The sequence below is a fragment of the Protobothrops mucrosquamatus genome, unplaced genomic scaffold (genome assembly GCF_001527695.2).
Source record: "Protobothrops mucrosquamatus isolate PMUCROS unplaced genomic scaffold, P.Mucros_1.0 scaffold54, whole genome shotgun sequence".
Taxonomy (NCBI): domain Eukaryota; kingdom Metazoa; phylum Chordata; class Lepidosauria; order Squamata; family Viperidae; genus Protobothrops; species Protobothrops mucrosquamatus.
This window is the reverse complement of record NW_015386435.1, coordinates 709,964-731,982: the sequence shown is the minus strand read 5'-3', so window position 1 is coordinate 731,982 and position 22,019 is coordinate 709,964. Positions and strand designations below refer to the sequence as shown.

The 22,019-nt window shown below is 38.5% G+C and overlaps 1 protein-coding gene across 1 annotated transcript in view; it reads left to right on the top strand.

Moving 5' to 3' along the window:
• GAD1 (glutamate decarboxylase 1) overlaps positions 1-21,463 on the top strand; it is a 60,578-nt gene extending 39,115 nt beyond the window's left edge. Inside the window, exons 6-16 of the mRNA XM_015811873.1 lie at positions 8,078-8,190; positions 11,108-11,223; positions 11,406-11,485; positions 11,675-11,729; positions 13,748-13,864; positions 14,759-14,823; positions 16,797-16,875; positions 17,533-17,682; positions 18,259-18,366; positions 19,097-19,186; positions 21,290-21,463. Of these exons, the coding sequence (XP_015667359.1) occupies positions 8,078-8,190; positions 11,108-11,223; positions 11,406-11,485; positions 11,675-11,729; positions 13,748-13,864; positions 14,759-14,823; positions 16,797-16,875; positions 17,533-17,682; positions 18,259-18,366; positions 19,097-19,186; positions 21,290-21,463 (1,147 nt within the window). The remainder of the gene's footprint in view (positions 1-8,077; positions 8,191-11,107; positions 11,224-11,405; positions 11,486-11,674; positions 11,730-13,747; positions 13,865-14,758; positions 14,824-16,796; positions 16,876-17,532; positions 17,683-18,258; positions 18,367-19,096; positions 19,187-21,289) is intronic.
• Positions 21,464-22,019: the final 556 nt, after the last annotated feature.

Below are 22,019 nucleotides of genomic sequence, written 5' to 3'. Positions count from 1 at the left end.
GTTCCACAGTATCCTAGAAAAATTGATAGAAGGACCCAGTCCAGACAAAGTTATTAAAATTTATATTCCATGGAATTCAGTGAGATGATGGAGTATTTTTTAATCATTACCCTCCAGTGAAATGTATGTCTAATTATTTATTAGATTTATTGCCTGTGTTTCATTCAGGAGCTCAAGGTGGTACACGCAACATTCCTAATTTTTCCCCACAAGAACAACTGAAACATGTATGGTATGGCACTCTGAGACAAAGTAACAGGACCAAAGGAAGTGCTTTCAGCAAGCTTCAATGGTTGAGGGTAGACTAGACTTTGATTGCCCTTACCTCAGTCCAACAATTTAGTCCTTCATTAAAGATTTATGTCTTAAGGCTTCTCCACATGACCAAGTTAAAGGGTTACTTTCCCATCACTGACCTACCAGAAAACCGAATTAACATGACATTTCTTGTTTCCCTTGCCAATTTCTACTCTGCTGAAACCATGCTGTCAGCAAATGGTACCGTCCTTCTTTACTGCAAACAGACACATGGAGGAAAGGATTTTTTTTTTCTTCTCCTTCCACTAAATTTCACCAGGAGGGGAAGAAAACATCACCAATCGCTCTCCTCATGGAGGGGTGCAGCTTGCAAACTTCTCATAAATATCTAAACCGGTGACTTTTATCGCCTACCAAAAATTGCTCCAGGATGTGTAAAAAGGGCCCAGCTGAGCAGCTGACAGACATTTGCAGTGCAGCATTATGGACATTCCTGCCGCATCACCCAACCCACTTTTTTTGTCACTGCTCCTGTGGTTATTGTTCTAGATAGGGTGAGAGCTCCTTTGGAAGATTGCTAGAGCTCTGTGTAAGCATAGTGCATCTAAACAGCTGACCGTAGTATGGTGGGGTATGGCACAGAATAGGAAAGAAATTCCTGATGCACTACGCCGTCTCTAACAAGCGCTGCCAGTTCCATGCTTATATGTGACCTTATAACACAATTGCTAACAAGCATATCTTGCATCGCAGTGCCTATTTTATTACTTGTAAATTCCTACCCCCACCCCAGGCTCCCCCAGGCATTAATTCCTTTATTTAACATTTACCTACCTGAAGTTGTGTATTACCTATTGTAGCACTTCAGCAGACATATGTTTGTGTGCACTTTAGCAAAATGTAAATGTACATAATATTGCCACAATATTGGCAAGGTATCTTTCTGGATGCAATAGCTTGCCATTTTGTGCTTTTCTGTTAATTCTTCATTCATTCCTTGAATGTATTGTATGCAAATCTCCATGACCTTTTGCACAGAGAAAAAGCTTGCTGATTATAGAAGGGAGTTTCCGGAACCAGCCCGTTATTAAATAAGTTAAACGTTCTACCGTGGCCTTTTAGAAACACGATACACTTAGCATATATAATAGAACGGACATGTTTGTTCTTTGAAATGATGTTGGTTCCCTTGATAAATTTAATTTGCTTTTTGCTGGAAGCTTCATTTCTTTGTGAAAAGGCTATTCAGTACTTGGTTTCCTTTGGAGAGGCTTTCTCCCTTTGTGGTCCTGCTTTTTATTCTTATTCCCTGTTGCCTGCAGTGACAGCAGCAGCAGAACAAACATTAGCAGACTGTTTTGTGGCTACTGTTTTCTTCCCAGATAAACATTACATAATTCCAGCATATGGCTGGAAAAGAAAATCAGGGCAGGCTCAAGACAAACGTGGAACAAGGCCCCCTACCATCCCTGCCACGGCAGGCAAGCTCAGAGGTCCCATGATTGTTTGTCTGGAGTATGTCACGCTTTCCGCTGACAGCTTGGGGGCTGCCATCACTGCTTGCAGCATCTGCCCCCTAAGGCCAGTCCCATCCATTTCACTGTTATCCAAGGAATAAAAATAAAAATGGCAGCTGTTATTGGCAACTACATTCTACCCATCTCTTTCCCTCCCCTGGAACATCTCCAAACAATGCAATGGTTGGGATGAGCTTGGGAAATGAACAGGAGCAACCGTCAAGTGCATTTCCTTGTCACTGCTATTGAAAAGAAATGCTGTGCCCCCCCCCACTACCCCAAGAAAAAGGAGGAGGGTTTTTATATTGATCTGGTGGCGCAGTGGTTAGAAGGCAGTACTGCAGGCTACTTCTGCTGACTGCCGGCTGCCAGCAGTTCAGCAGTTCGATCCTGACAGGGTCAAGGTTGACTCAGCCTTCCATCCTTCCGAGGTCGGTAAAATGAGGACCCGGATTGTTGGGGGCAATATGCTGATTCGGTAAACTGCTTAGAGAGAGCTGTAAAGCACTGTGAAGCGGTATATAAGTCTAAGTCAGTGTTTCTCAACCTTGACCATTTTAAGGCATGTGGACTTCAACTCCCAGAATTCCACAGCCAGCAATGCTGGCTGTGGAATTCTGGGAGTTGAAGTCCACATGCCTTAAAATGGTCAAGGTTGAGAAACACTGGTCTAAGTGCTATTACTATTGCTGACTCTCTTTGGTGGCTGTTATTTCCTCCCTTCCACTTCTGCAGAATGGAAGCTGAACCAATTCAGTCACCGAACCTGACCTTTTTTTTTTTTTTNAGGGGGGGATTTTATAGGGATTTTAAAGGGATTTTATAATTTTAAATCTAATACAGGTCATTTAATATATATTTTAATTTGGCTTTTAGATATTTATTGTATTGTACTGTTTTTATTTACCTGTAAGCCGCCCTGAGTCCCTCGGGAGAAGGGCGGGGTATAAATGGGAATAATAAATAAATAAATAAATAAATAAATATATAATAGAACGGACATGTTTGTTCTTTGAAACGATGTTGGTTCCCTTGATAAATTTAATTTGCTTTTTGCTGGAAGCTTCATTTCTTTGTGAAAAGGCTATTCAGTACTTGGTTTCCTTTGGAGAGGCTTTCTCCCTTTGTGGTCCTGCTTTTTATTCTTATTCCCTGTTGCCTGCAGTGACAGCAGCAGCAGAACAAACATTAGCAGACTGTTTTGTGGCTACTGTTTTCTTCCCAGATAAACATTACATAATTCCAGCATATGGCTGGAAAAGAAAATCAGGGCAGGCTCAAGACAAAGGTGGAACAAGGCCCCCTACCATCCCTGCCACGGCAGGCAAGCTCAGAGGTCCCATGATTGTTTGTCTGGAGTATGTCACGCTTTCCTCTGACAGCTTGGGGGCTGCCATCACTGCTTGCAGCATCTGCCCCCTAAGGCCAGCCCCATCTATTTCACTGTTATCCAAGGAATAAAAATAAAAATGGCAGCTGTTACTGGCAACTACATTCTACCCATCTCTTTCCCTCCCCTGGAACATCTCCAAACAATGCAATGGTTGGGATGAGCTTGGGAAATGAACAGGAGCAATCGTCAAGTGCATTTCCTTGCCACTGCTAGTGGGGGGGGGCACTGCAAAAGAAATGCTGTGCCCCCCCCCACTACCCCAAGAAAAAGGAGGAGGGTTTTTGTATTGATCTGGTGGCGCAGTGGTTAGAAGGCAGTACTGCAGGCTACTTCTGCTCCTGTTCAGCAGTTCGATCCTGACAGGGTCAAGGTTGACTCAGCCTTCCATCCTTCCGAGGTCGGTAAAATGAGGACCCGGATTGTTGGGGGCAATATGCTGATTCGGTAAACTGCTTAGAGAGAGCTGTAAAGCACTGTGAAGCGGTATATAAGTCTAAGTGCTATTACTATTGCTAACTCTCTTTGGTGGCTGTTATTTCCTCCCTTCCACTTCTGCAGAATGGAAGCTGAACCAATTCAGTCACCGAACCTGACCTTTTTTTTTTTTTTGTACTAGCAAACATTTTGCAGAGCTTTCTGGGAAAGTTAAAATGGTGCCCACTGGGAGGAGCTGTTGATGTCTGTCTCCAGTAACCATGGAGAATGGAAAAAGAAACAGAAAAAAAGAAAAACCATCCAAAGCAGGCAGGGGGAGGAGGGAATGATCCCTAAGTAAATGAAATGCCAAGAGAATAGAAAATGCATCAGATATTGTTGAATGAAATACAAAATATGCAGGATTTTCAGTGTTGATTTCCAAGGCCTTATACTTTCCCCAAAAATACCGGTAAGACTGGGTCTTATTTATTTATTGCCTCCAAAAGAGGCACCAGGTCTTATTTGGGGGGGGGGGTGTCTTTTTCACTCACCTCCAGCACCGACAGCCCCATCCAGCCTGCCCCCTTCTTCTGTGGCAGCTTCATTTTGCAGCTCAGAATGGAGCCCCGGACTACATTTTGCAGTCAAAGGCCTTTCCGGAAGGCCTATGCAGCCAAGAACTGAGCTATGGATTGAATCCATAGCTCGGGTCTTGGCTGCAGAGGCCTTCTGGAAAGGCCTGTAACTGAGAAATGCAGGCCTGGGGACACTGCAGAAGAAGTGGGCCAGCGAAGAGAGGCCTGGCTGGAAGGTAAGTGGGTGCAGGGAACATGGGGGCAGCTTCACCTCCCTTACCCCCCCCCCCTAGCTTATATTAGGCCCATCCCCAAAAATCAACCTAGGGCTTATTTTCGGGGTAGGCCTTACTTTTGGGGAAACACAGTATCTGTCCTAGCATTGTGTTACTAATGGTAGATGCCCAACACAGAATAAATCCCACCCTTCTTCTGGAGGTTGCAGTATCAGGAGGGGCTACCTTGCTGGATTTTCAGGATTTGTTCCACCTGCTTCACTCTACCTTTTCATGTTATGTTGCTTACTTACAACTGCTGACTTTTAAAATCATCAGATGTGCCACAGCAGTGTGTTCCCTTTATTGCTTTATCGTTGCAATCGTTGCTTGCTTTGGGGTAAGCGGAAAGAAGGCAATTAACTGATTCATTATTGAACATTAATGTAAATCCAATGTGTTAATACCATAGGAATGCACAATGTTTTGTATTTCATAGAAACCGTATCAAATCATTTGCCCAGAAAGTTCTGATTGGCCTGTCGATGTACATTCAGAATGAGTTGTATCCGTAGGTTCATGAGCATCCTCTTTGGAAGTGTTCTTGTTTATATTCTGGCTGCAAGTAAGTGTTGAACTGCATGGCTTAAATGGTCTCTTCCAATGTTATGAGCCTTGAAATTTGGCAGCTCCCCCCAATGTAGCATACTGTTTTAATTGTTGAGGCATAATTATCTACTGTCCTGCTGTAACAGCTGACAGGACTTAGTTGCGATCTTTGTTACCCAATAGAGTGGAAGAATTATATTACAGCAATTAGCTTCTCTTTGGTTTATTTCCAGTATACTTTAAGTGAGACGTAATAGCCTTCTGCTGCAACCTTAATGAAAGAAAACTTTCCACTCGATATCCAAAGTAATTCTTCTTTATCATTTTCTTGTTCCTCAAAGAGAACAAAATGGCTTATATGGGAATGTTGGTACATGGGGCGGGGGGGAAATAGACAATATATTAAACTATAAGCTATGGGTATGTTTTGTACTAAATGGACAAAACAGTGAATTGTCGTTTTGTTACCTGTAATTGGTAATTAGAATATTGCCCTTTTTAATTACTGCTGAGAGGTATTGATAGTATGGTGTTTATAATTAGCTCTCTTTGGAGAGTCTAAGTCAAATACATCTCTGTAAACTATGACTTTTTTTTTTTTAAAGCGCAGGGTTAGTATTTCTAATTTTCTTTCTCAGTAGCCTTTTGATGATGTTAGGATGCTGTTTTCCTAACTCTCTATGTTAGGTAATAATTTTGTTTGGGAAACAGAAAGCCAGCAGTTTGCCAAGTAAAAATATTTATTGTCTATTATTTCCTGGGACTGAGTAGCAATACAGCTATAATATTAATACTCGATGATTTACTCTTATGGCATACAGATATTTGCTTTTTAAAATGCTCCTGTCTTAGGCTCATGCTTGTTTGAGTCTAAGCAGACTTAAGAAAATCTTGTCTGAGCTAAGACACTTTGGCAATTCCTTGTATATTCGTTCTTGACAGCAGAATACCATGTCCTGCTCTTGGACAATTCTCCTCCTTCTGTGCCCTCCTATCTGTCTGGAATAATATACATGGTTTAATTGAACACACACTTACATATTAAAGTATCAAAATACATATCCATTTGTTGCAGCTGCCAAAAAAGCCAATGCAATTCTAGGCTGCATTAACAGAGGAATAGAATCAAGATCACGTGAAGTGTTAATACCGGTTTATAATGCCTTGGTAAGACTACACTTGGAATACTGCATCCAGTTTTGGTCACCCCAATATAAAAAAGATGTTGACTCTGGAAAGAGTGCAGAAAAGAGCAACAAAGATGATAGGAGGCTGGAGGTTAAGACATATGAAGAACGGTTGCAGTATGTCTAGTCTAGTGAAAAGAAAGACCAGGGGAGACATGATAGCAGTGTTCTACTATTAGAGGAGCTGCCACAAAGAAAAGGGGGTTAATTTATTTTCCAAAGCACCAGAAGGCAGGACAAGAAGCAATGGATGGGAACTAATCAAAGAGAGAAACAACCTAGAACTAAGGAGAAATTCCTGACAGTTAGAACAATTAACCAATGGAACAATTTGCCTCCAGAAGTTGTGGGTGCTCCAACACTGGAAGTTTTTAAGAAGAGACTGGACAGCCATTTGTCTGAAATGGTATAGGGTCTTCTGCTTCGCCTGGGAGTTGAACTAGAAGACTTCCAAGGTCCCTTCCAACTATGTTCTGTTATTCCGTAGGGACTACAAGCTGCTTTTGAAACTTTTTTTCTTACTGACCTGTTTCTAATGACTCTTGAGTGCTACTTTACTGTGATTGCTGCAATAGCACAAAGGCTGTAACTCTTGCTTTCAAATAGAAGGCAGCTAGCTAGAAATCCAATAGTAACTTCTTCAAATTAATAATTTCATTTCCTTGAATGTTTCTATTTTCCCCCCTGCTTAAGACAACAACCAAAATATTTTACCATTTTGCCAGTTATCTGTGGGTTTACCCAGTGGTGGGATTCAAATATGTGAACAACCAGTTCTCTGTGTGGATGCTGCTTCCGGAAGTCTATTCTGGGCCTGGGCAACAAAAAATTAGCTACCGGTTCTGCTGAAGTGGTGCGAACTGGCTGAATCCCACCACTGGCTTTACCCCTCCCCCCAGTTTTCAAATGGCTTGATTATTTGGAAATAAAATGTTTTAAGGAAAAGCAGGAAGTCCAAACAAAGAAAAACAGTAATTAAAATAAATTCTTCCAGGTTTCAAATAAGCAACTTTCTATTTGCAAGGAAAGATTTCTAGCGAGAGTGCTATTGTAGCACTCATGGACAGGGTATGTCTAAAAGAAATTATAGTCTATAGTAAGTAAAGACTCAGTTGAAGGGGTGTTTTATCCTTTGAAAACTAGCCAATGAGCTGCTGAGGTTAGCTTGCAACAAACTGAAGTACTCTGTCCCAAACAGATAGGAGCATTTAAGGTAATGTAATATGGAAATATGTATTTTGAGAGCCGTGGTGGCACAGTGGTTAGAATGCAGTATTGCAGGCTAATTCTGCTGACTGCCAGGAGTTCGATCCTGACGTGGCTCAAGGTTGACTCAGCCTTCCATTCTTCCGAGGTTGGTAAATTGAGGACCCAGATTGTTGGGGCAATGTAAACTGCTCAGTAAACTGCTTAGAGAGGGCTGTAAAGCTCTATGAAGCGGCATATAAGTGTTATTAGTATTTTGGAACTGGAACAGAAAAACATGCTCTGATATTGCTTTGAGGGTGAACGGGCCATTTAGAAACAATTGCCTGCCCATTGTGGAGTCATGGCATCCAGTCAATGCAGATATAATCTACACATATCTGAATCAGTATAGTAAGGGAAGATTTGTTACTGTTATTGAATATTTCTTTTCTTCCCAAATAATGGTTCCATAACCTTCTTTTTTCCTCTCTCTCGCTGGAATAAACTGTAATATGATTCTACATGTTCTACATGTAAACCAGAAATAAGGCCCATTGAAGGCTTATTCCAAGATTAGTGTAAGAATATAACTGGGGTCTCATATGAGACTAACCTCAAAAGTACCTACTGAAAGTTTATACCGTTTATATGCATTATTGTGAGACATGTGTTAGATATTTGTTCATAATTACATATTTATTTATGTTTGTTTACACAGGTTTACATATGAAATTGCACCTGTTTTTGTACTCATGGAGCAACTAACGCTTCGAAAAATGAGAGAGATTATTGGATGGTCTAATAAAGATGGAGATGGAATATTCTCACCTGGTAGGTTTCATTCCATTATTTTTTATTGAAGAAATAAAGCCAAGACAAATATTAGGAAACAAACAAAGGAATTCAAAAGGATAGTGAATTAGTAAGAAAGAAAATAGAAAAAGGAAAGAAAAATAATAATAAAAAGGGTCTTTTTGACAGTGATTATAAATGCATGAATATTTTACCTTCTGTGTCTAAGATTACATCATAATTTTCTTCTTCCATAAGCTACCCTTTTTAATCTTCAAACCATACGTTTTGTTTTTTTAAATTTCAGCAAAAAGTCCATAAGGGGTCCGGCAGGTTCCATTCTATTTTTGACAAGTTGTCTCTAGCACCCAGGGCGTCCGTAATGCTGCAAAACCCAGTTAGCAGCTGAAATGAGCAGATAATCTGTGTGCTCTTAGAGCTAGCATATGTACTAAACATCAAGGTCCCACTGGAAAAGTTACTGTGTCAGACTATCTTCAAGGACTTTTCTTAGAGAATGCATTTCTAAAATTACCTGTAGTTGAAATTGTGGTTGCATGATAGTTAGGAGCAGTGCTAGCTAGAGGTTTAGGGGAGCCTTGGAGCAAGATGGCCTCAATGGGTCTGTTTTCCTGAGTGGACCCTCTCTTACTTCCTTTCGCAACCACCTCGTGTCCTCATGGATCCAGTCCATACTTCCACTCAGAGGCTGATGGAGAAGTGAGTAAATGCACATTCCTCTTTTTCATTGCTTTTCATACAGGGCACATGAGCTTAGCAAAAACAAAAAAAGTTCAGGCCAGCAGTTTTTGGGACTCGTAGTTGAATCCTTTCAAATGGGGAACTTTGGCAAGCATTCAGAAGTAACAGCCAACATTAGTGCAGGATGGCTTCTAGATCCATGTAACACACCAGAGTGGGAAACTGAGAGTTCTGTGGGAACCAAATTTATGTTCGAGATAATTACTGAATAGCTAAGGTGTTCTCAGATTGAACTTTCTGAGAATTGAGACTGTCAATGATGGTGCTGATCTCAAATAACATATAAAATAAATATTTTCTTTTTTTACTTTTGATGTCTTCTACTCAAATGGCTGCCTTCACATAAATGTTCAAGCTGCTCCACCAAAGATCAAATCAGCCATTGCTTCCATAATCAAAGATATTCCCTAAGATTAAGCCTTATGATAATTGATTTCTTTGAATCAGTCAAGCTGAATTTCACATTTACTGCAGCAGATTCAGAGACAGTCCTGCAATCTCAAAGAAAAATATAATTAAGAAATCATTTTTTGCAAATAAATATATAAATAAAACCAACTTGAATTTCTGAATTGTGGCAGAAATGGGGTTTTTTTGTACCGACAGTGCTCCCTCTAAATAATATTTCTCTAACAGATTGAATGTTATTCCAAGTAATCCATATCACAAACATTCCTGTGAGATTTTCAATTTTTATTATTTTGTTCTGTTGAATGCAGAGAGTTACTCTTAAGTAGCCTTCCCCAGACTGTGTTGGATTTCAAACCAAGAGTTCTCAGTCACCATGGAAATTTGGGGAACTATTTTCCAACTTTGGAGAAAGTATTTAGTTTGTGCATAAATGCAACTCAAAAGTGCTGTGAATGAAATTACCTTTATTAGATCTAATCCAGTAAGAATATGAAAATCTTAGTGTTCAGATAAAGAAAATAGGTCTTCTTTTCTATTGGTAGTATTTCTGTTAATATGGAAGACAATGAGTGGTCACTAATGTTAAAAGAAAAACTACAGAGGGCCAAATATGCCTTTTTTTCGTTCCAGTACTTCTTTCTGGTTTCGAACTTCTAACAAAAACTCAGCAGTTGGTCTTAATCACATCACTCACCCATTGATTCAGACTTGTAGTGTAGTGTGGGATAAAGTCCTGCCCATCTTTACAGAATTGTCTGGAGAATGGCTGAAGTAATGAATCCAGAACACTATCTGCCTGTCTCATGTGTTGGTGCCTAGAACATCTAAGCTCCATGATGATTGTGAAGGAACTGTAGGAATGGCTCTCTGCAGAACACTAAAAACCATCATTTAGAGAGGAAAGGATAGGACAGAAAATGAAAGAAAAAACAAAATAAGAAGCCCATTCCTGAAAGGCTGGGCAGATCTTCAGAATGTGCTTTTGAAGCCTTCTTCTGGAGAAGCACTCCATGATATCAGTTCAAGCAGACTGTAGTTCACAAAAGCTTATGCTTTTTGATTCATCTTGATTACTCTGAAAAGGTGTTACTAAATCCTTTTGATTTGAGTTACAGTCTCTAAATTGCTTTCCTTCAGAGGCCAAACAAAGAACATTCTCCTATTTTATAATTTACATAAGTTTTAGGTTTTTCACCTTCTTACTTGTATTAAATGGGGCTAACATTACATAATGATTTATGGTGATGGATTTTCCATGCTTTAATATTGCTTACTTTAATTATTGCAGCCCTCAATATTAGCAAAGTTAACTTTTCTAAGCTTTCCTGACAATGTGGCTTAAGGTAGTTTAAAAATACCACGTTAACTAAAATCTTAGTAGGCTTCTCTTTTAACAGAAATGCAAACGTATGTTTTGCTTGCATGTAACCATGATGATATCCAAACTAACACAAAATTATTGGGCCCAATAGAATTTCTGGGTCTCAATATCTAAGCAGAGATTTCCTAAAATCATATCTAGTTCACCACTTCCTGAAGAACTTGAAGGAATTTTTGCAAACCACCTTAAAAAAAGGTAATATTCATAAAATTGGAGTTAGCCTTGAGTAAAACAGAGGTGATTATCCTTAACCTTTATCTATTGGTTCATTGGATATTGATGCTTTTTTGGCTACATTCGCATCATATTTCATGAATACCATTTATGCCTTTGTCATATTACTGTGTCAGATTTCTTATTTTCACTTTTCTAATACTTTATTGTTGGGTCCTCTCATTATAGGTGGCGCTATATCCAATATGTATAGCATCATGGCTGCCCGCTATAAATATTTCCCAGAAGTCAAAACCAAAGGCATGTCTGCAGTGCCTAAACTGGTCCTTTTTACCTCAGAACATGTGAGCTCAATAAGTTCAATTATCATGATTTTAATTACTGGATATTGTGATTTTTGTCATCAGCCTTGTTCTGGAGAGACTATGTCTATTTTGTTTCATTTCCCTTCTTTCTCCTTAGCATTTTGGAATTCAAAGAGAATCATAGCAAACTGAGGTTAATTATCTGTTGATTGTTGTTTCAGAGTCACTATTCAATAAAGAAAGCTGGAGCTGCACTTGGATTTGGTACTGAAAATGTGATTTTAATAAAGTGCGATGAAAGGTGAGATATTTATACATCTTTACCTGGGTGTCTTTGTGTTTATGTTTAGGTTGGAACAATGATAAGGAAATTAATAACAGCATCAGTGAATGCCCTACTGTTTTGGCTTGTTTCATTCCTGTTTAGTCCTTTTTTCATTCTTCTTTCTTGTATGTCAGATTTGGCTTTCACATTTCACTTTGATTGCAGGGGCAAAATAATACCTGCTGATCTAGAAGCCAAAATCCTGGATGCCAAACAAAAGGTATTTTTTTTAAAAAAAAAGAGGAAAAGATCTCTTACTTAATTTTCTTATTTTATTTAGAATATATTTACGATTTGGACACAGTAGCACTTACTTCTAAATAAATGTGTATCAGCTTGCATTCTTCACCCACCATATACTTAAAGGCAGGTTAATAAGAACTAATAGGCTCAACAGCATAAGTTAGAACTGATGAAGCTTCTTGGTTGAGAAGTGAAATGTTTTCGAGGGAAAAGAAAACAAGAAAGTCCAGTTGCCTTTTGGAAAAAACACCTTTTGGACAATCATGACCTGGATGATTGACCGTGGACACTAAGCAGCATAAATGGCCCTCTCCACCTTCCACATGTGAAGTTCCATAGGGAACTTATTCCATGCTAGAAGTCAAATTCTAGAAAACATTCTCCTGATCCCTCAGCAAAGTTCTCACGTGATTCTTGAAATTGTGTTATATACAATTGAAAATTGTAACATTTAAATTTTTTTTAGCCAATTCGCCCTGGGAGAATACTGTTAAACTAAGATAAGAGTTCTCAGAGTAATGTCCTTTCCTTTGTATATTTCATTCCTCTTTGAATTGGATTTGTGTGATTATTTTCTCTTTGCCAATTGTATCATTATTACAGTTGTCTCATAGTGAGATTCACGAGGGTAACTCTTGAATACTTCTAACATCCATTAAGATTCATCACCAGTTTTAGTTGGGTTTTTTTTAAAGGAGCAGCTGTATTTACTATACATCTCAAACTCATTCTTAAGGTTACAATTTACTTCAGGAATGTCAAAAATATAGTCAGGGCTCACTGTGTCCTGCTGGAAGCCTTTGGATGTGCCCGTGAACCACCTCAAGCCCAGGGTTTTTGGTATAACACCATGTGAAACAAAATAATGTATAATCCCTGTGTTGATACAAGTTGTACCCTTCTGCTTTACATCTTGAGTGCACACATTTGATTGAAAGTCGCATTCAGATATTCTGGATTGTGCAGTAAACAAGATGTATACAAGGTAGTCCTCTATTAAGGACCACCATTGAGCCCCAAACTTCCATTGCTAAGCAAGGCATTGCTAAGTGAGTTTTGTCCCATTTTATACCCTTTTTTGCCAAGGTTTTTAAGTGAAACACTGCGGTTGTTAACTGAATCATGAGGTTGTTGAGCAAATCTGGCTTGCCCCATTGACTTTTGTAAGTCGCTCACAGTTACTTTGAAATGAGATGGGTAGCAAATCAATATCATCATCATCAACTTTGCTTGTTGGAAGTCAACTGGGAAGATTAAAAATGGTGATCAATGCAACTAATCATAAATACATGCTGATTGCCAAGTGCCCAAATTATGACCACGTGACCTTGGGGATGCTGCAATGGTCATAAGTGTAAAAATCAGTCATAAGTCACTATTTTTCACTGCTGTTGTAACTTTAAACAGTCACTAAATAAATGGTTGTAAGCTGAGAACTATCTCTATATGGTAAAAGTAAAAAGCAGTGTCATCCAAAGTAAAGCCCAACCTCCAAATTTTTGTTCAGCCCATCTATTTTTTTCCCCAGTTGATTCCTTCCCCACCAATGCACTTTTCCCCATCTTGTGTAGCCTTAAAATGGCTAGGTTTAATTCTCATATTCTTATGCTAAATGGTGGAGAGGAGCAAGGGTCATATAAAAGAAGCTAGGGAGTCGAGACACTCCAGTTAAGTAACAAATCTTTGTATGTCTTAATTTGAAGCAAATTCAGAGAGATCTTGTGTTCTGATAAAAGGATGATAATATGTATTCTCTGAAATGTTTTCTTCAGTGCTTGCAATTATTCAGTGTGTTTCCAGAGCGTTAGTGCCTTTACAATTGATTGTTAATTACTAGGTATTTTCCCATCATCTGCTTTAGTGGTTTTTGGAGAAGTCAAAGAAAGAACATGCAACAGTTAAAAAGAACTTGAGATCAATTGTACTTTAAATTAGTGTAAATCTCATCTGAAAAAAATGTATTTCACATTAGAGTTTCTCTGTTTTTCTTTACAGGGATACGTTCCCCTTTATGTGACTGCAACTGCTGGTACAACAGTTTATGGAGCCTTTGATCCTATTCAGGAGATAGCAGACATCTGTGATAAGTATAATCTTTGGCTCCATGTGGATGTAAGTAACCAGGGCTGCATAATCCCAATTTTCCATTTTACTTGGAATAAACCCCATTAAAGTCAATGGCTATGCTTAGCAAAATCAGTTGTATTGTGCAAAGTTAGGTTCCAATCATTTCAAGATAGGATCATATCCAAACTAGCCAGTGTTAACTACTCAGCAACTTAAACTCCCCTGCCAGCTTCTAGACCAGGGGTAGTCAACCTTGGCTCTTTTATGACTCGTGGACTTCAATTCCCAGAATTCCTGAGCCAGCTTCTTAGCTGGCTCAGGAATTCTGGGAGTTGAAGTCCACGAGTCATAAAAGAGCCAAGGTTGACTACCCCTGGTCTAGACAAAGATGAGAGGCTAGAACAGCTCTGCAAATAAGTCTGTGCCAGTCAGATTATATCTCAGTGTTGTTGTTTTTTCTTTTAACTCATTTTGGGTGTGTGCCATGCTTAAACAAGGCAGTTGAGAGGAGACTAAGCTTTCTACTTACCCTACAACAACAACAACAACAATTACTGCCCTCATGTTTATTTTTTTTAAAAAAAGCAGGAAATAAAAAAAAAACTACCAATCACTGCAAAAATGATGTCTAAGACAGTTAACCTGTATGACCAGGAAAACTATATTTTCCCAGATTGCTTGCAGGATCATCATGTAAGTCATTTACCCATAAACCAGATGTGTCATGAGAATTCAGCCAATGAGATAGGCTTTTGAGTAGTGATGTATTGGTTAGAGCGTTATAATGCAAATAAATTATTGCATTGCTCTGCCAGTTGCATGTCTAACACCTTCCTTCTTTAGGGAGAATTATTACAGTGAGTTTTCTGCTGAAATTAAGTATCTTTTAAAAATATTCCAAGTTCCCAAGACTTTACCCATTTTTCTCATCTTTTCCAGGCTGCCTGGGGAGGTGGGTTACTAATGTCTAGAAAGCATCGTCACAAGCTGAACGGTATAGAAAGGTATATCATTTAAAAATTCTGCAGGAAAAAAAAAAGACATTTCGTAAATATATCAGCATACGTATCCTCTCCCCCAACAAGAATGGAAGAGAGTTCCCAGATGATGTTAGAATTACAACTCCCAGCCCCGCTTCCCCCTCTCAGCCACCTTTTTAGTGCTGGAAGTTATAATTCAGCAACATTTGCTTTGCAAAATCTACAGTAATTGTGAATATTGTGCAATGGCCTATGTAGTGAACCATGATTTTAATGGGATATCCGTATCTTGGAAAAATGGGCTGCGAGAATGTCTTTAACCTGCACTAGGTCATAATTAACTGGAATTATTTGGGGACCTACTTGGTGCTAAGTTGCTGCAGTACTAAAGCCAAAATGTTGATAAATGAACATAATAGGATTGCCTATAAAGTGGCAGAGGCTTGAAATAGTTTTATTTTGTGGGGGAAGCAATATGACAAGCTGCCCAAAGGATGGAAATACATTCAGGGCAGCTGTTCTTTTAGGATTAATTTTGCTATTTAAAAGACAATAATGATAAGCTGATGGTGTAATGAATGCCAATTAATTACTGTCAGCTTTCTGCTGGTAAGCTGATGCACTAATTTAATTCTTGAGAGAGCCCTCTTATGGACACAATTCTAATAGCAGTGTGGCAATTTTCATTTCCTCAAAGCACCAGCGATCAAAGTGATACTTAATCATTATACACTGTATCTTATAAGAATCTCTTTTAGGTATTTCTTAATACCTAAAAGAGATTCTTATAAGATACAGTGTCAGTACATGTGTTATCTCCTGGCTTTTCAGTTCTTGTATTTTCACCCAGAATCTCTTGCAAACAATATGTCCAAATTTAGAAATGCATCCACAACAGTTCCCTCTTGAAAAACCTAAGGAATCATCTTTCAATTCTGTAGTTCCTCCAGCTGAATCTTGGGGTGAAAAACCCATTTATATCAACTATCTATATTCATTCTTCTTAGCTCCTCCAAAATTAATAAAAGTGTTGACAGATAGTCCCAAAGAAGGTCTAAGGCTACTTGAAAGAATGAAATATTTTACCCTATTCACATAGGTACTCCTCAACTTACGACCACAATGGGGATCAATACCTTTGTCATTAGGCAGTATGTTCATTAAGTGAGCGCCTGATTTCATAAGCCTTTTTGCTGCAATTGTTAAGCGAAACCTTATGTGACAGCTTCTCCATTGACTTTGTTTGTCGGAAGCCAGCTAGGAAGATCTCAAATGACCCTCATAAGGTTACAGGATGATGCAACTATTGTAAATAATCTTGAGAAATGAGGGCAAAAGATGCTGCCTAAGGAATGATCAGATAAAAGGGGGAAGTGTGCAGCTGAATAACAGGCAGAGAAAGAAACTTAGAAAAGATCCTTTTCTAACTTATCAGATAGTAGAAGGGGGCAATGGGAGATATGTCCTTTTAGACTTGCAAGATTTTGTTACTGTAAGGTAAAGGTTTCCCTGTCCAGTCGTGTCTGACTCTGGGGCACGGTGCTCACCTATCTCTGTTTCTTGGCCAAGGGAGCCAGTGTTGTCTGAAGAAATTTTCCGTGGTCATATGTCCAACATGACTGTATGCCAAAGGCACACGGAATGCTGTTACCTTTCCACCAAAGTGGTACCTATTTATCTACTCGCATTTGCGTGCTTTCGAACCGTAGCCTTATACAATAAAGTAGGATTAATTCATTTTCTTATGTTTTCTGTTTGGTCTGCTTAGGAGGCTGATAGTTATCTAACCTTATCAAATGTGTTAATTATGGGGTTATTGACTTTTAATTGGTCAATTTGATAATGGTTGATACATTTTAGCTATGGTATAATCTCCATTATGGATGTGGAGGTTATCCTGATCTTACCGGGGCCAGATTGCTCCTACCTGATGTTAGAGAATAAGAATTCACCACCTCGGATTCCATGGCTTCTAAACACGTTCCTTTGTTTTGCAGAGCCAACTCTGTCACATGGAATCCGCACAAGATGATGGGAGTCCTACTGCAGTGTTCTGCCATTCTTCTTCGGGAAAAGGTTTGCTTCATAAATGGAATGCTCCCTCCCTCTATTTCCTTTAATAGTATATCTACCATATAGGAGCTGCAAAAATTCCTTTCCTGTTGGGACACTCCTGAGTGTCAATTACAGTAAGTGGAATTGAGGTTCCTGGTAGGTAGATGTTTGTGTCCACAATCTTGAGGGTAGCACAGTTAACCACAAAGATTCTGAAAAAATGAATGTTGTTCCTCTAGTCTTCATTCTTAGCTGTTAGGTCTTTAGCATTTGACCAAGAAGTGTTCCCTTACCACACATGTGCACTGAAATAAGGGGCTATGGATATGTTCTCAGTACTGTATGGCAGATTTTGGGGTCTGAGTAAAATATCATATGGCTAATTGACATCTGTGTTTCCCAACTGGATTTTTTTTTCATGCTGTGAGCTTCTCTGGGATTGATTAGAATCAGAATCTCTTTTTCTGCTAGAAGAAGCAGAGAAAAAAAAATGGGGCTGCAGGGTGTAATTTCTTGTCTCTGGGACTTTCTACTGACTCAGAAAAATAAGAGGATTTAACTGTAATACCAATTTTAGAAGCTTAAGTAGACACATACGCAGTAATGTTTAATGCACGCAGCACTGCATTTATCTCTTGTTTGACGTATGTTCAACAGGCATGTTTTTTTTTTCAACAGGGTATACTTCAAGGTTGCAACCAGATGTGTGCAGGATATCTGTTTCAACAAGATAAGCAATATGATATCACCTATGACACTGGAGATAAAGCAATACAATGTGGACGCCATGTGGATATATTCAAATTCTGGCTGATGTGGAAAGCTAAGGTAAATGATCCGTAATATGCAGAACATTTCTGTAGAAGCTTAACCAGAAATCAATTCCCACCCATTCAACATGGCTTTAAATTCTTGGAAAACATATAAGCTTATGGTTGATTTAAATATTGATATATCCCAGGTGAAAAAGCTTGGAGAAAGGGGAAATCAGTTTTCAAACTATCTAAGCAAAACAATTCATGAAATTGGGGCCCTAATTCCTATTCTACCAATATTTGATGTATAATTGCTTAACTCTATTTTACCTGCCATATCTTTTTTTGGGCTCATGCAAAAGCCTACAAAAAAGAGACATTTTAATGAATAGCAAAATGGTACTTTGCTCACACAAAGGCCAAACTACTTCTTTATTTAAATATGGACAACTCTAAAACATTAAAAGAAAGTTGTTCCATACATACAACATTTACAAATAGTCCATATTTCATGGCTGTTCAGCTTTGGTTAACAAAAGAAATACAGGGTTTGACTCCAAATTTCAAAGATTTAGTCTCCAAACTATTTAGAGGATGCAGAAAGAATATGACATTGAATTACTTCTCCCCCCCCCCTTTTTCAAAACAGGGTACAGTTGGATTCGAAAGTCAGATCAACAAATGTCTTGAATTGGCAGAATACCTCTATAATAAAATTAAAAACAGGCAAGAGTTTGAGATGGTTTTTGAAGGAGAGGTAAGTTGTAGACCGTAAAACACTTTCAATTAAATGATACATTTATGCAATAGAAATTTTTTCCATCCAGCCGTTACTGTTATTTTATCTTTTTTGATCTCTGGTAGACAGGTGAAGAATATGAAATCATTTGAAATCAGTGAGGTACATAATGCTGAAATTCAGTTGATTCATAACCCTTAAAAAAGGTGTTATCACTACAGCCTTGAAATGTATTTTGTTCCACTCTAGTGGCCTGCTTATTATTTGTTACTTAAGTAAAGGAAAACATGCTGTTCAGTGGTTTGAATCCTAGCTGAAATGGCTTTCTGCTCGATTGAGCCTCTGCAGGATTTTGAGATCCCTGTCTTAAGGTTATGGTCAGGCATGAACAGGATTGTCAATCAAAAGGTGGCATTCCAAATGGGCTGTTTATATTTCCCAAGAATTTTTTATTACGAGAATAATCTGGAGAAAAAGGTGAAGCGGTGGTGATGAATTGGAAAACATCTCTATTTGTTCCTGTTCAAATTGCTGTCTGTGAGTGATGTCCTAAGTGCTTTCGGGCACATTCACTTGCATTTTGCTCCATTCTTCTAAGCTTTGAAGGACAAAATCAGAAGGCATGGCAAACGAAGTAACTGTGTAAGCAAGGGAAATTAATCCTTTTGATGAATATATTAATGAACTGTCTTTGTGTGGTTTTTTTTTTAAAAAAATCTTTGTTTATTTTGTTTTATGATATATATAGCCTGAACACACAAATGTTTGTTTCTGGTACATTCCGCCAAGTCTCAGAGGGATGCCAGACTCTGAGGAAAGAAGAGAAAAACTACATAGGGTAATTTATTTATTTATTTTTGTAAAACCGCTTAAAAATGATTTCCTGAATCAATGTACATTAAAAAGTTAAAACAAAGTAAGAAAATAATTGCTCAAAAAAACAGAATATATAAACTAAGACCCTTACAGTACCCATGAGAACAAAAACAAAAAAAGATTGAAAGTCTCCATATGGAAGTGAGTCGAGCAATTCAGAGGCAAAGCCTGTGCCTCCTTCTCAAATGAATATTTCCTGATTTTTCTGAACTTTTCCAAACTTTTCCCACCTTCCAAATGTCCTACCACTGTCTTGTAACTTCATAACATAGGCACACCCTTCATTCATTTACAAGCCCTAGAGTTTGTGGGGCGTGTAAGCATTTGTGAGAATAACCTTGGGAGATTGGAGAAGGAAGAATCAGGGGCAGGCCAATGATCAGACCAGAGAGATATATCACCCCACAGAAGGAATGAAGGATAAGGAAGTACCTCGGAAGGAACCTGGTGTTTCACGTGGAGTACCACCAACGTGATTCACACAAAAGAATGTATTGGTGCTGTAAACATAACACCCGTAACACCTTGTCTAGTTTTCTGGAAAGTCAAGGCAAGGGAGGGGAGAACTGCTTTCAAACTTGAAAGATTTTCTTACTATAACCTTGCAATAAAGATAGCGTTAGGACTCATGGTATTGGTTACTTGTCTGGAGTACCTTGAAGAAATGACAGGGTGGCAAGTACCTCTCTTTCCCCCTCCAGATTCTGCCCTTTTGCAAACTTTCAGTGCTGTTGGCTTGGTTTTCTTTGTTGATTTACAGATCCTGATTAGAGACCCCTTCAGCTAACTCTTTCCATGTACACCTTTGAAATGGTTCCTGGTCCTTAGGTGATGTAGTCAGAAGAGCAACAGCTGTCTATTTCAGGGCAGTTCAAAAAGCAATACATTGCCTGAGTGCTCTGAATGCTGCAAACTGTCTTCCAGAGGGCTTTGTATAGAAAGCATTAAATACAGTAGATCTACTATGTAGGTATCCAATGAATTAGGGATACGTTAACTGGAGATGAGTGTGAAACTTATATGTTCAATTGAAGGTCCACTTGTTTCTTTTAAAATGGGTCTTTTGTACCGTACAGAGAATTCCATTATTGTTTAGTAATATATTCTATATAAATAAAAATGTAAATGTTCGTTTGTTCAAAATCTTAAATCTCCGAAAGTTCTTCACCGATTGCTTTGAAATTTTGACACAACGTTGCATTCGAACACGCACGTGTTTTTATATACCTATATTATATAGATGTCACACCTGTGACAGGTAAAAACATGCTTTTTTGAAAAACAGCGCCATCTGTTGGACGTAAAAACAACACACGCTTTTATCAGACTGAGCCACAGCAACGCGTGGCCAGGTACAGCTAGTTTAATAATAAATCTACTTACTTGGCTTTAAATATGCCTCAGATGTAAGTCCAAATGCAAAATATTGTTTAAAAATAACTGAGCAACAGAATGGATGGATATTACAAAGTTAGATCTGTAATTACAAACCAGTAATCACTCTAGTTCATGTATATTAGGGATGAGAGTCTGCTTATTTTGCCCTGACTCTATTTTCTTAATTTTATAGCCAAGACTTTTGTCAGGACCATTAAAAACCAGCAAATTGCTGGTTTTATTTATTTATGTACTTTTACCGCCACCAAATCTGCTAGGTGAGTTTTCCATCCCAAGCACCAAAATATCTTACACCGTCTCAGTGATGGGGGTGAGGTACTCCGTGATTCTGATTTTTGTCAGGAAAGGAAATAATGTGACATGGTCCGACATGGTTTTGTGTAGCTTCGTAACTTGGTCATATTTTATAGAAACATTAAAAATAAAAGCAACAAAGTGCCATCAGTGCTGTCTTCCATATCTTGGCGCTCTCCCATTCTGTTGGCTCCACAAATACCAGAATTTCAGGAGAACATTGAAAGACTGCCCATCAGATATACTGAGGCCTTCTTCATCCATTCTGCATTTGCTCTACACCAAGCCTTGCTTCATCGCTGATGTGCTAGTCTTCTCCCTCAGAGGAAGATCTGAGTCCCAAACCTCTTTTCTTTCTTGTTTGAATCTAAAGGTGGCACCCAAGATCAAAGCTCTGATGATGGAAACAGGTACCACAATGGTTGGATATCAGCCTCAGGGAGAGAAAGTCAACTTCTTCAGAATGGTGATTTCAAATCCTGCAGCCTCCAAGTCGGATATTGACTTCTTGATTGAGGAAATAGAACGATTGGGGCAAGATCTGTAATCCGCAAGAGTTGAACCACGGTTTTTCTCTAAAGCACTCTTTTCCAGTACTGGCTGTTTTTTAACCAGTTCTGTAGAATACATTTTAAGATGATCGCTTTCTAAGTGTTTGATTCTTCTGAGACCCTCTCTTTAAAAACAATAGTGCCCGCTTCCATAGATTATTGAAAAGTATATAGGAACTGATATATTATTTTACCAAAGGATAAACATATTATTTTGAAATTTATCATTCAGCTATTTAGGCCTGGTAACTCTAGTTTGCCCGAAAGCAAATTATATTAAGATAGCTAACTAAGAAATCTGCACTATATGTACAGTGTGATAATGTATGGTGTTTGTAGACATATTTTAACAGAACAAACACACAACAAACACTTTATATGTATATAAAGAAAATATATAAATAAACAATGGTAAGCATTCCAGGTGTTTCCTATCATGGACTGCTTTTCTGAAGCTCTATTAATATCAAAGAGGCTTCACTAGATCAGTCTTTGGTAGATGATAGACCGACATTCCCATTTCAGGTATAGTACTGAAGCATTGATTCTACT